The sequence below is a fragment of the Haliotis asinina genome, chromosome 4, assembly GCF_037392515.1.
Source record: "Haliotis asinina isolate JCU_RB_2024 chromosome 4, JCU_Hal_asi_v2, whole genome shotgun sequence".
Classification (NCBI taxonomy): Eukaryota; Metazoa; Mollusca; class Gastropoda; order Lepetellida; family Haliotidae; genus Haliotis; species Haliotis asinina.
In genome coordinates this window covers 6,306,291-6,321,428 of record NC_090283.1, presented here as the reverse complement: position 1 = coordinate 6,321,428, position 15,138 = coordinate 6,306,291, and the positions used below count along the sequence as shown (strand labels likewise).

General features: G+C 39.2%; 1 protein-coding gene across 1 annotated transcript in view; it reads right to left on the bottom strand.

Moving 5' to 3' along the window:
- Positions 1–15,138, bottom strand: part of LOC137282326 (uncharacterized) — an 80,093-nt gene that overhangs the window by 39,825 nt on the left and 25,130 nt on the right. The window contains exon 2 of the mRNA XM_067814070.1: positions 12,034–12,193. Coding sequence (XP_067670171.1) covers positions 12,034–12,088 — 55 coding nt within the window. The 5' untranslated portion in view covers positions 12,089–12,193. The remainder of the gene's footprint in view (positions 1–12,033; positions 12,194–15,138) is intronic.

Genomic DNA, 15,138 nt, shown 5'->3' with positions numbered 1-15,138 from the left:
AGACCATAAAGGAGCAATCGTCTCAAATAGTGACATTTGTGAAAGGACTTCCCTATGATATATTAGAGGAGGATTACTTTGATGCTAGTCAGAGCAACGTATTGGTCTTGGACGATTTCCTGGCTGAAGCTAACTAAACACGACAAACGTATCTCCAGACTGTGTACCCAAACCTCCCATCACAAGAATGTGCTGATATTTCTTCTTGTACAAAACCTGTTTCCGAGAGGAAAGGAATTCAGAGATATTGCTTTGAATGCTCATTATGTCACACTTTTTCATTCGCCTATAGATAGATAACAAATCAAGGTCTTTGCTCATAGAATCTTCCCTGAAAACATTGATCGCTTTATGTCCATGTATGAACGGGCTACAGAACAACCTTTTGGACAACTGACTATTGATCTGAAACCTAACAGGAAGAATGACAAGGACCGTCTGCTCGTGAACATTATAAACACCGAGGAGGAAGGTGCTACTAAAGCTCGGAGTACAGTGAAAGAGCAGCAGTTCACAGATACCACCAGCAGCATAGTGAGGGGTGCCTCGCCAAATAGTATCCCCCCTCCCAAGCCGACCACTACTGAAGAAGAAGAGAGTTCAAACGATCATCATCGTAATCAACTCAGTCGGGAAGAAGAAGACACGGATTCTGACATGAGTAGTAGTAGCAGCAGTCAGGGTCTACTTAAAATGGCCAAGGCTTGTGCTGATTGCGGGGTGCTGATAGATAACATGTACGATCTACAGCGCCATGTCAAATATTGGTGTCCAGAAAATACTACCTTAAAATCAAAGAGAAAGCATGACAGTGATGATGATGAGATGGACAGTGATGATGATGGTGTCAGTGACTTAGGCTTCCCCAGGAAGGTTGGTCGAGGTGGAGGAGGTAGTCCTGCTGTCAAACATCATCGACGTCGTGGTAGGAAGCAGCAGCCAACACCACTCGCTGATGAGGAAGCCGAGGAGTGGCAAGATGTGGGTTTGCAATGCATCTGGGAGCGGTTGTACAACTTGAGTCATGACGTGATGAAACTCAAGAGAAATAAGTACCAGCTGCAGGGTCGAACGGATGACTGGGTGGACAGATATATGATGCAGTTGTGGGAAAATGAAATGGTGAATACCCTCAGCTGCATGTTAGAATATACTCAGTACTTTAAACAGTCACCTCTGTTTCAACCAATTCTGCGCAGTCTGGATAATATGAATCCTTCCACCGATCCATTAATGCTAAAAAAAAAACAAAATTAAACTCTTTTTAAGACCCAGAATGAAAGGCATCCTGTAGTTTCTTGTATATGTAAACTATATATGTATATGTCACTGTGAGAATGTATATTAACTTACATTATGGTTTTAGTAGTAAAACAGTATGTTATATATAGCTCATGCATGTTGTTTGGTTTTCTCTCAGTAATGGTACAAGCTACGGGCCTGAAGCTGCATGGAGATGATTCCTTAATTAGATCAGAAACTCGGACATCTGTCCCATGATTCAGCCTGGGTGCAATTTAATTTGCCGTTTGAGCTCGATTCACTGGATGTCCTCTACTGGTCACGTCTGACTCTTTCGCCTTATCCCATAAGCCCAAAACTCTGGGTGTATTGAGACAGACCCAGAACATAGATAACACGCCTTTATATCGTTGACTGCTCACTAGAGAGCATGCTGTACAATGGCGTGTGAGTAGTGTCTATAAGCTGTAATGCCAGCAAACGAAAAAGAGACGATGCTACCAAACTGATCATGAACTTGCTAGACATTCTTGGTTACAACAAATGTCTCAATATTGGTGGAGTGTTGTATGTATACCTCCCCCAAGTCACAGACAACGATATGGGCAAGAAGTCGAAATTACAGCATCATTTACCACATTCCCAACAGGTCCCGCTCGTGTAAACAACCGCACCACCCCGCACGCGAGCCCCATTGCACAACAACCACACAATACTTGTTTTGTGCTGCTACTACGACATTTTCCAATGGAGATTTAACATTGAATTTACTACCTCTCCAAATGGAGCGGAACGACCCGACCCCGGTGACCCCTGACCTTTTTTACCTTCGACAGTGTGGTGTCATTGAATTTGTCGCATAGTAGGTCGCTGCGTCATCTACATCCACTCCCGTTTCGGTCGACTTGTCGCGACTTGTCGGAGGTAGTAGATCCTATGTTAATCGTCTTTGGAAAATGTCCGGCTAGGGGCCCACAAACTACTACTGATATCAACTGTATCCGTGGATATGAGATAGGTTTCTTGCAAACATAATGCTGTTGGTTTGAAATCTTGAATTAATAATTGTAAGTCATTGTAATTGGTTCTAAGGCCTCTACAGTTCCACTGAAGAATATTGAAAGAACGGTTCATGGAGGTTGAACTGGAGATATTGGTCCTGAGGAAGATCCTCTCCGTTGGATTAGTGGCGATGGATTGACTTCCATGTGTATAGGTTCAAAGTTGTTATGAACCACTACAGGGAATGTTAAGGGGGAAGGCACCTCTATATGTTGGAGGGTCCTTGACTCTTTCTTCTTCAATTGTTTCCTTTCTTTGCGTGTCAGTTTTACACTCTGCTGTGAAACCTTTGCTGTATCAGTTTCAGATTCAAGCCCTGGTTTAGATGCAGTCTGATGTTCGCTATGAATGTCAGTCTGTGATGCACACGTGGTAGATTTGTTAACTTGTTTTTCAATTGGAGTCAGTGATCGTTTGTCTGTGACCCAGCAGATGACAGTCTGACATGCTCTGTCCACAGTGCATTTTGGAGAGGAAATGGCAGCAGAGTACGAGATTGTGGAGGGAGGAGTAGGAGTTTGCTGAGTCAAAAGTGTAACTGCCTCAGAAAAAGAAATATTATTGGTATACTTGAGTCTGAGTATTTGTGATTGTTTCTGATAGACTGGACAGGATTTTGATGAAGAGAAGTGCTCACCATGGCAGTTAGCACACCTAATGGCATCTGTACAGGTAGCGCCTTTATGATCTTTACTGCAACGAGAGCACGTTCGGGACTTAGTACACGACCTGGCCCCATGCCCAAACTTCTAACAATTATAACATCGGATTGGATTTGGTATGTATACATCCACTCCAATGTTGAAATAACCAGCCTTAATTGATGATGGTACTGTGGGAAGTGCAAACGTGAGAAGATAAGTGGTCGTTGGGACAGTTCTGTCCTGATCTTTCCTGGTGAATCTTTTCACAAAAGTGACTCCTTGAGATTTGAGCTCTGATGCTATCTCATCCTCGGACACATCAGAAAGACATCTGGCACGATCACGGATGACACCCCTACACAAATTTAGATATTTGTGAACAGAGACTGTGATTTCAGTAGTTCCAAAATGATCAGCTTTGAGGAGATTAATTGACTGTTGACGCCGTGAACATTCGACAAGCAGAGACCCATTTCTGAGACGCGTTACATCAGCCCTTCAACAGCCTTGGACACAACAAAAGGGTTAACCTTGAGAGGTGCTCCATCAACTCCATTAACCACCAAAAAACCGTGGCCATGAGTCGATATTACTTTGAGAGGCACTTTCATCTTCAGAAGAAATGGTATCTGTATCTAAATGTCTTCTTTTATTTTTCGATCTAGAACCAGTGGTGAGTAAGGTTGCCATGATAAAGAAAATCGTTCAACATCCCCGCTCCCCACCTACCATGTAGTGCCAACAGGGACAGTGCTGAAGTGGAAGCCGACTAAAAACACTAGGGTTACGGGGATGCTATACTCCAGTAAAAGAGACACAGGTAGCTGCCATAGTCAAACAAGAGTAAAAGAAAGGCTGGTTCTGACATAGACATTTACCCGAAGAGAGAACCTGGAGGTCAATAATGCCAGATTGGCCCATAAACCACCGCCTTCTGGCATAGGACTTTAGGCATAATAAGTTCTCACATGATAGTGTATATTAGAACAGATCAAGAAATAATGTAATAAGCAATGGTTATAAAGTTAAATGCGTCCACGCTCAGGGCACGGCGCGACCAGCCGATTGATAGAATCAGGCCAATTCTACCACCTGTCTAGGTGAAGTAAGGGCCAAAGTGGTGTGTTGGGCAACAGGAACACGGTCACATGCTCCTGTTTCCCTCAACCACCAGGATCCCGTCCTCCACCGACACAGGGGCGCAACCCACGGCCAACAGGCTAGTGGACCAAATATTCCCCCGGGTCCACTACTGGGGTTGTTGGCGAGCTCTTAGTGTTACCCAGCACCCACCACGAGGAGGTGGCTCGCCACGGGTGCCTGTGGTGCCAGGAAAAATCGTTGTACCATTTATTATTTGGTACGTTTAGATTCTTCCTTAAAAATGCTATAGTAAGTAAACAACATGTTCACAAGAAAAAAATGGTGATTTACAGAAATTTACTAAATGTAAATATCATATTTACAAACATTTACAACGATTGTAAAGGTGATGTTTACTAAACTTGTAATTTTTTGTAACTTTAGGAAGGATTTTACCACTACTTCTTTCAATTTTGCCATTTCTCAAGAACCCCCATGACTCTGTAAACTTACTATTTCATTATTTCTTTTGTTCTCTTAGAGTTCTTACTGTTGATATGCATAATGGATCTTGCATGTGACATATTTATTAATGCAAACTGAAGGAATAAGCCATATATTGTATAGTCCATTTGTGCTTTATAGCAATGCAACTGCGTCTGTTGCGTGAAAACATGAATGTTGATGTGTACGGCCAGCATTGATCTATATACCAAATACTTGTGCTTGTTAAAACAGATGTCTTGCCTTTGTTCGAGATCATCATCATCCCCAGCTCATTCCGTTGATTTTACCACTCTACCCCGTGGGAACTATTCTCTAAATAACATTCTCCAAATAACACCTGTCACTAGACCATTTATGTTGGTGCTCATTAACGGTGTTATGCAATTGGCGTATTCACGAAATCTCAGAAACATGTCAATAGATAATTGGTTGTGTTGTCAGTACGTGTGCATTGGAGCAAATACTCAAATGAATTAATAAATCATTGTGTAACAAGATTTATATAATCATTTACAAGAAGTATGTTACAGAATATTTCAATGGTGCGTGCCGGTCTATCATTTGTTTATGTTCAGCGTACATAATTTTATAATTTATCATTCATAAAAAAACTTACATTACTGTACACTCTGCTTTGCATTTGGTAACTGCGTAAATATAAGAAATTCTTAAAGTGCTACGCAATCATGCATCATCAGTGTCAACAGTGATAATTCATTTCATACACAACTGACTCAACAAGATGGGAAAAAACTTGTCCATACTCTGTCATGGTCTTCCTTTCTGCTTAAAGATGTTTTTTGTCTTAAGTCTATGGTTACTTCGGTGAGCGTCCACAATTTTACCCTCAAGACACCAAAAATAATTATCTTACTAATAACATTCTCATAAATGTTCTATATTGACACGGGTTGGTGGGGTAGCCTAGTGGTTAAAGCGTTCGCTCGTCACGCCGAAGACCCGGGTTCGATTCCCCACATGGGTACAATGTGTGAGGCCCATTTTCTGGTGTTCCCCGCCGTGATATCGCTGGAATGTTGCTAAAAGCGGCGTAAAACCGAACTCACTCACTCACACTATATTGATACAAGTAGTTTGTGTGTGTGTAATCTTTAGATGGGGGAAGTCATATGTAATACATACATATAAATACTTATATATATACTTATATATATGTTCTAATACAAGATTATTATATGACAAACCACGAGGTTAATTTTTCAATCCTATGTAGTGTCAAATCTAAAAGAAGCAGTGACGAAGAGGTAGGCAGCTCTTAAGGTGGACAGATTATTAAGATCAGATAATTCACTATTTCCGTATAAGATTGTCTTCAAGCTTTACCCACATTTGTAATTTAAATGCATACACATATGTGACAACATATGCTGCATTCAAATTTTGTATTGTATGCTGTATGGTGCCGGTGTCAATATAAACTGTAAAGCTGTTCACAATCCCATTTCATATTTTTTCAATAAAAAACAAACACAATAAATAAGCACAAAAAATGAGATGTGTAAATCATTCCCTCTGCTGGTGATGGCTGTGTGGGATAAGTTAAACGACTAAACCCAGTTGACCATTCCTTATAATCCTCTTACTTTTAAAATAAACAAGTTCAACCCACTGGCAAAGAGGATGCCACTGGTGGGATTATTTGGCTGATTTGGGTTAGTGTTTTGATAACGCTTAGTCTTGATGAACAATAGCCTATTTCAAGAACATGATCAATTGGTAAAATTCGTATTAAAGTGACATACCTTTATTACATGTTTCACAAACCGTTGTGTACACGTGCACTGTCCATTGTATTTCTTGTACCAAAGCATTAAATAGGAATACTACTAGCGGAACTACTATTTGGGTGGAAATATTCCCCAGGTAACACCAGCTGTTTTTGTGGTTGAGCTGAAGATGACCTGTTGCATGTAATTTCAATCATAATGTATGATTAGTATAAGACTGATTTTGGATGTATTCTTACAGACGGAAAACGTTGTGTTTTATGTTTTTAAGAGATAGATTTCATCAAAAACAACAATGACGGAGCAATACAGACTAATCCTAGTATTCATGCATATGCGTATTTTTGGTTCCCATATCACATGTCATTATATGGATGGAATAGTGACTTTAATAACCCATTTACTGACAAAACAAATCCTTTTCAAAATCGCTAAGGCATTTCAAAATCAAATTAAACACAAATACATTTTAAAAAACTAAATTCATTGTTTATTTCTTTGTAAATGTTTGTAACGTTATTCTTATATGATGTTGTATTAGCAGTAATCTGACTTTATTTAAGACTTTAGTTGTAATACCTGCTAGTCATTTTGTGAGGTTATATCAAAATGCTAATTGTATTTTTCCAATGAATCTACTTATGAAAGTAAATCTTCCTCTTTCTTGTTGTAATCTGATAATTCCTTCCCGAAAGTAAATAAACTTCTAGTGTAAGCTTGATACTGTCCATTTGTTTTGGAATAATTTAATTCGCATGAAAGACGGGAGTATTATAAAAGTGAAACAAAGTCCGCATTATAGAATACCATTTCCATCAACAGTGCAGTATTGACCATGGAGCACTATCAAGCGAGCATCAACTTTATTTCAATGTTATGATATGCTAAATTCCTTGTTCGTACGCCATAAACCAAATTCAGCACATTACAACCTTCACCACCTAAACAACCCACTCCTCGGCGTATTATTGGGTCGGTGAACAACTGGAAACTGTCATTCGTCCAAGTACAAAGCAGGACTTGAAACTGACTTTGCACCAGTTTCCGTGAGATCCAGTCATCCGAGAAAAACGGATGTAGTTTCTTTGCAACCAACAGACATAAAAACATGCCATATGTGCAAATATCACACCTGCTTAATAACATAAAGTGGCAGAGACAGAACTCGGGTGCATGAGTCATCAATCAATTTATTTTGTTTATGGCGTAAGGCTGATAGGTGTTAAGTTTAAATTGCATGTGGTCAATGATTGAAGCTGTGTATTGCATATTGTCTTTAGCAGACAGGCAGCCATACATATAGGTGTCAATAAACCGGACATTAACCTTTCTCTGTGACAGAGGCTGCTTCTTACAATCTACATTTTTTTTATGTAACGAGTAGATTATTTACTTGTTTGTGTACACAACCAAGATTAGACTAGTGCTCACGACCTCAAACCCCGGGCATGCATACTGTTTCAAGCTCCGGGAACCTATTCACTGCACAAGCGTTATGGGCGCAGCGCAGCACAATTGTTGAAACAACTTCTTCCCCCAGCGCTGGTGGAAATTTAGTGAATCGCTTGAACTCTGATTTCGCGGGGTTTTTTTCATCGCGTTTTTTCTTTATAGGTTGAATTGGCATTTTGTATTAGAAAGTTTGATCCCCTCCCCTCTTTGAGTTGGTGGTAAAAATATGAATACTATTGAACGGCAACTACAGTTGTGTTTAAATAAAATAAACAAATGGTGTCTTGAAAACGGTTTTAAATTTTCAAAGTCCAAAACTAATTGTATACACTTTTGTAGAAAATGTAAGCCGCATAAGGAACCTGAATTATTGTTAAATGGCACTCCCATCAAAGTTGTAAAGGAGGCCAAGTTCGTGGCTTTAATTTCCGATTCTCATTTAATCTTCTTACCGCACACTAAATCCCTTAAAGCTAAATGCCTGAAGGCACTCGATATGTTGAAAGTTGTTTCCAACTCAAAGTGGGGAGGGGATCAAACTACCCACTCTTACACCCATATCGATCACTGGTCCGTTCCAAACTCGATTATGGCTTCATCGTGTATGGTGGAGCCTGTAAAAGCAACCTTACCATTCTAGATTTTATCCACCACCAAGGTGTAAGACTGTGTTTTGGATCTTTCCGAACCTCACGTGTTGACAGTCTCTACGTTGAGACCGACAAACCATCTCTTACATAACGCCGTATAAAATTGGCTTTACAATATGTGGCACCCATGGCGAGTCACCTCCTCGTGGTGGGTGCTGGGTAATGCTAAGAGCTCACCAACACTTCCGTGTGGATCCGCAGACATGTTTGGTCCACCAACCTGTGTGCCGTGGGTTGCGGCCCTGTGTCGGTAAAGGACGGGAGTCTGGAGCTGAGGGCACTGGGAGCCTGTAACTGCGTTTCCTTTGCTCAACACACCCTTACTTCGACCCTTACTTCACCTAGGCGGGTGGTTGAATGGGCCCGGTTCAACCAATCGGCTGGTCATTTATCCTTCCTCTCCTAATTATATACTTAAATTACAGCAATATCAAAAACAACAAGAAAAGAAAACTATTCATTTCAATTCTGATAATGGGGATTATAATGAAGCACTTTCTATTCATGAACTTCATACTGCTCTTGATAAAGCTCATGACACTGCTACAGGAGCTGATAACATACATTGTCAACTCCTGAAGCACTTATCAGATTCCTGTTTAGAGACGCTCTTATCATTTTGTGATATTTGGACTTCCGGGAAATTTCCTTCTTCATGGCGTTATGCTATAGTAGTACAAATAACTAAACGTGAACCTGATCATACGGATCCATCCAATTATCGTCCCATTTCATTCACTAGTTGTTTTTGGAAGACCATGGAACGCATGATGAATAATCATCATCAACAGTTATAGCACATATACAATGTAATTTCAGTAAAAACAGAAGTACTGTCGATCGCTTAGTGCGTTTGGAATCATTTGTTAAAAACGCACTAATTAATAAACAACACGCTGTGTCTATCTTTTTTGATCTCGAAAAAGCATATGACACAACCTGGATATATCGTATTTTAAGAGACCTACATGACATCGGTTTGCGAGGTCGTTTGCTGCAATTCATAGCCGACTGTTGAAAACAATTTCAAGTCCGCGTAGGTTCTACCATGTCTGATCATTACAATCAGAATCAGGGTGTTCAACAAGGCAGTATTTAGCTAGTCTACTACACGTTTTAGTATAAAGATAAACAGTTTATCAAAAGTTTTAAACGATTCAATTGATGGATCGTTATTTGTGGATGATTTTAATATTTCTTCTTGTGGTAATAATGTGCATACCATTGAACGTGAATTACAGTTGTGTTCATATAAGATTAAGAAATTGTGCCTTGAAATCAGCTTTAAATTGTCTAAATCAAAGACCAATTGTGTACACTTCTGTCGTAAATATCAACCACGTAAAGACCTTGAAGTATCTGTAGATGGCACGCCCATTAAAATTGTGACGGAAGCCAAGTTCTTGAGTCTAATCTTTGATTCACACTTAACGTTTTTGCCAAATATTAAATCTCTGCCTGAAAGCACTTGACTTGTTGAAAGTCGTTTAAAATTCTAAATGGGGAGGGGATCAAGCTACCCTTCTCCATCTATATCGACCACTCGTGCGTTCTAAACTTGATTATGGCTCCATCGTATATGGTGGAGCCTGATAGAGCCACTTAAAATTATTAGATTCTGCCCATCACTAAGTTGGCTCCTTTCGAACTTCACCTGTCGATGGCCTGTATGTCGAAGCTGATGAACCATCTCTTGAGCAGCGACGTATCAAATTAGCTTTACAGTATGTATTAAAACTATAGTACAACCCTGCATATTACTGTGATTTCTATCCTCTGTATGAGGATTTATACCATCAGAAATCCTCTCTTGTTCCGCATCTTGGTTTAAGAATAAAACCACTTATTATCTGCTTCCAGCATTGATAATATAGCCCCTTCCCGTAATCTTTCTCCTCCTCCTTGGCAGTTGGTTAGGCCTAAAGTGGACCGAACATTAACCGCATTTAAAAATCAGAAACTAACGAATTACAATATAAACAAGAATATAATCAATTTAAACATAAATACAGCAATTGTAAATCCTTACGTACAGATGGATCCAAGGATGGTGGCGCAGTTTCTTGTGCCACTGTCATTGGATCCAGAACAATATCTTCTAGATTACCGGATAACAGCTCTATTTTCAAAGCTGAAGATAACGCCATAGTTACATATACACCCTAAACATAAACAGTATGCAATCTTTTCAAACTCTCATTCTTGCCTTCACACTTTTAAAAGTATTTCTTATCAACATCCACTTTTAATTGAATTTATTGAATTGTCTAATGATCTTGTTACGGGCCAATACGACATCGTCTTTTGTTGGTTACCCAGCCACGTAGGCATTTCTGGTAACACAATGGCCGATCGTGCAAGGCACATTGAACAAATCTGTGAAACAACTTCTTATTCCATACTCTGATTACAAAACTAACATTAGAACTTACATCCGTGATCTGATGGAGAATTGGGACACCCAATCGCGAGTAGGTATATATAAATTACATGAAACAAAACCGTATATTGGTTACACCTACTTGGGCGGTCAGTCCAGATTTGAAGAGGTTAATTTACGACGATGCAGTATACATACACGATATACACATGCGTACCTATTGAAAGGTGAGGATCCTCCGTTTTGAATCTCTGATGACAGAGTCACGGTCAAGCATATTTCGGTTGACTGTGTTGAATTCTCCATCACAAGGGATACCTTCTTTACAGTTAAAGCAATTAAGGATCTTTTTACAAGCGCTATTTCTCATTTAATTATTGGGTTTTTTTTAAAGAAATGATTTTTTGGTTGGAGTTTGAATAATTTGTTCTGTAAATAGATGTATTTTAATTATTGGTAGTTTGGATTAGTAACTTGAATTGTTGGTGGTTGTACCCTCAAAGGGGGTTGAAGTATTGTAAAGTTATTGTCCTCCTGAGAGGGTAGGCAAGTCCAAAAAACATTCACAGTAAATTTAAACTTTCGACTGTTCGTAGAATATGTGTATTTTTAATGTTTGGCTAGATGTGTCTAAGTTGCTAAGAGCTGACGGGATGATGTAAATCCAACTAGGGTCCATTCAAACGCAAAATTGGAATTAATGTAAAACAAGATTGATAAAATCTTTTGATACAGTGTCATCCCCCTTTCAAGATCTATAGAAATGAGCAACCACGGAATTTGTTGTTTCTTTATTTCAAATAAAAAATGTCATAACACAATCCTGTATTTTCACCAATTGTCCTGTCTGCTATAAAGCCACTTGGATTAGAGCGAATATGTTTGTCTCTTGTAATTTTAATCTATGAGTGAGTGAGTGAGAATTTATTGTCACATCGGCAATATTCAGTCTGTGAGCAATGCAGCAGCTGAAACGTGTATAACTCGCATAAACTACAGTGGTTGACCTACAGTAACTTAGTACGTTTTTGTTTCCTTTAAGCATGATGAAAGGATATAGTCTGTCCTCAAAGCTTCGTTAAAACAGTACCTCTGTAGAATAATAGAACATACACACATACACGGACACATGTTCACACATACAGTAAAGCATACAAAGGGAGTCAGTTAAAATATTAATGTCAGGAGGGTCATCTCGTGTCTAAAATACAATAAACAACTTTGACCCTGACAGATTGTGTCTTATAACCTAACATTCCACATACCTTGTACCACTATACAGCTTAGGGTGAGTATCAGCTCAGTGATAGACAGCAACATCCTTCACTCGTCTCTTGGTGGTTTCTTGATGTTCCAGATTGTTATCACTGTCAGCAGGGTGAGGTGAAGAGATTGGGTTGGATGCTTTGGTACTGCAGCATGCACCTACGTGAAGGTGAATGAATGAGGACTAGAGTGAAGACGATGTGAAGAATATAAAATGGATTACTGCTTTGGTGCTTACTTGTTCCATGAACATGAAACATGCTTTACGTGTACCCGGCAAGTAAGTGTTGATCGATACTGAAATCTGACACGTTTCCACACCAAATCTGAAGCTTTCAAAAACAGGGATTCAAATATACAACCTTCTAAATTTTAACCAGACAAACACTTAGCCATTGACAAAATAAACTTTAGACCGGAGGAATTCACTCAATGTAAACAGAAAAGAAGCCCCATGGCCTTTCACAAACTAACACCCTTTTGCAATGATCCAAGCAAGTGTTGAAACTGAATATCTGTAATGCCATGCTGAACATAGTTGGGTCTCATTTAACAATGAACTCACTAGAGAACTACATAATTATTTACCGACGCCTTCATGATACTCTCACTTTGGATGCTGCTGTTGACCTGATACCACTCCTAAGGTAGATTGTCCTACGATGAACAATAAAATGTCCAACTTGCAGTCACCCCAAGACAATCATAATAAAAAAAACCTAACATTTTGTTGGAATATAATTCTGCGTTTCGCTGTGAAAAACTACTTTTCTCTTGTGTTTCTGTGGTATTATCACTAATCACACCCGCTAGAAATTATTTAACTGACCATCAAGTTATGACAAATAACATGTGCAAGTTTATACCACTATACAGGAAACATATACACGTATAAGCATTTGATATATACCGAAGTGAAAATTTGTATGTGCAAGTAACTTTTCAGGTATTTCAAGCCATGGCAAAGCGGGGTTGTGAAGCATACGGGCACAGAAATCATATATGTGTGTTTATAACATCATTTGAATAGATATCACATACTTATACGTCCTCATTCAATATCCTGATAAAAGAGCAAAGAAAGTACTCCAATTTTGCTTTGTAACTATACCTTCCAGATATTAGGAAATCCGAAAAGACAAAGATTACGCTGATACTTCATTGACTTCCTTTATCAGACAAGAATTACAAGGGATATATTTAACTAACATTTGATTAGTTTGTCTGTACATAAATGCTGCATTTCTTTCAGACGTAGTCTAAAAGTGATATACTTTTATACATGATCTCCAGGACGCTTTGCATGTATTAGTAACCTTATTGTAATAAAAATGATGACTGACTGATGATCTTCTACCCTTCTTCTGTCCCCTTGTCTGGTTGAAAAAGAATAACCAATGTTGACAGTTGCTCTGCCCCCGTGTCTGTCACGGTCGAGGAAGCCGGTACTGACCAGCTTGCAGCTGGTCGTTTTCAGACTGTTGGCGAGAAACAGTAATTGCTCTGGATTATTGCCCCTTGAAATATTACCTGCCATGTCGGTATTAAATTTGATGTCTGTAGTTCTTCTGGGAGAGCTGATGAGCTGTCCTCGTTGCAGGCATGATACTGCCTCTCCTCTGACAATTAATCTCTGAACAACCCGTGTAGCTAATTTGGGATGTATTTTTGTATGGGAGTAAACCGTTGTTCTCACGGGGAAGCCTCATTTGAAAAATCCAAAATACCGCTTCAAGTACAAATCGCAGCAAAAGCCACAGTGAGTAGTGGAATCAATACTTTTTTTAAATAAGCCCCACTCATTGATTTCATTGGATCGTCATTGTTTTAGTGACATGCTTTTAGAAATTATTTCCCAGACAAGCCATCCGATGCATGAGATCAGAAGCGCTGCACCTAACCGGTGCAATAACGTCACACCTGTGATTAGCACCCTTACTCGATGCGAGCCCTTATCGACCCCCAGTCTCCATCTTCACATGGGAGAAACGGAACCATTTGAGATATGAACACTTTATATAAACACGTAGCTAAATGCCATAAACATTGTCTTCCGTGATCAAGCACAGAGACATTCATAATACATTCACTACATAGAGAATGTCGTTTTTGTGCAAAGTATGTCATGTCTGACGAAAATGTCGTTTTGAGACTATTTGCATGATTGCGGCTGTTGACTGAGAAAGAAATGGCAGATCAAAGTAAACTCGTGTATTTTGCAGTGGATGTTTGTGTCCGTTTCCACATTTACTAATCCTTTGTCGGAAAAACGGAACAATCACAAATTTTTAGAACGTTGTGGTTGCTAAACATATGAAGCGTAAAACACAGGGATGACAGATGCTTCTTGGGTGGGAAAACAAACACAGGGTGGCACTTTGAGACGACACACAATTATCAAAAAGCACAAATTGAAAAGGAGACACTGTTTTCAGCATTTTGTTCATGAATATTCCAAATTCCTATTTCGACAGTTCAGTAATCCCTTCTACGCCGTGCTTTCATGTTGATAACATTCACACAATCGCTCAATGCCTATTGCTGATTAAACCACACCATTTTCAACACTGCTCTTCCGTGGCTTTCCAGGGCTAGAACCAGCAAACCGTTACAACACCACTGGAGACAGGAAAACAAAATACGTATTAAAAGCGTATATTTAAAACTTATATATTTCACGTGTGTCACTTTGATGTGACATGAGACGTTAATCTTGTATTTGTCATGACTTGCATGTCTGATGCTAACATGCTTTCAATTATAGTATAAATCAACTTGATTGAGTTCCTGAATTTCACCGAATAATTGTAGGATCTGCTTTATGAGTACACCTCTGCCATATACAATTCAGTTTTCCTTTGTCCAGTTTGAGAAACTATAGAAGCAAATGGAGATACATAGACCACACCAGATATTTTGTCTGCTGAATCCAGAGTAGTTTTAGTGCACAACAAAATGAATCCTAGAATTTGTACAAGGAAGGGACTCATCTCAAGAAAATAAGACATGTCAGAGAAGGCTGCAACGTCTCCCAATGAAACATCATAAAAGAAGCTGCATAATAATATCACTAAATTCTTTTTTGTTTTTCTGTTTTTCTGTCT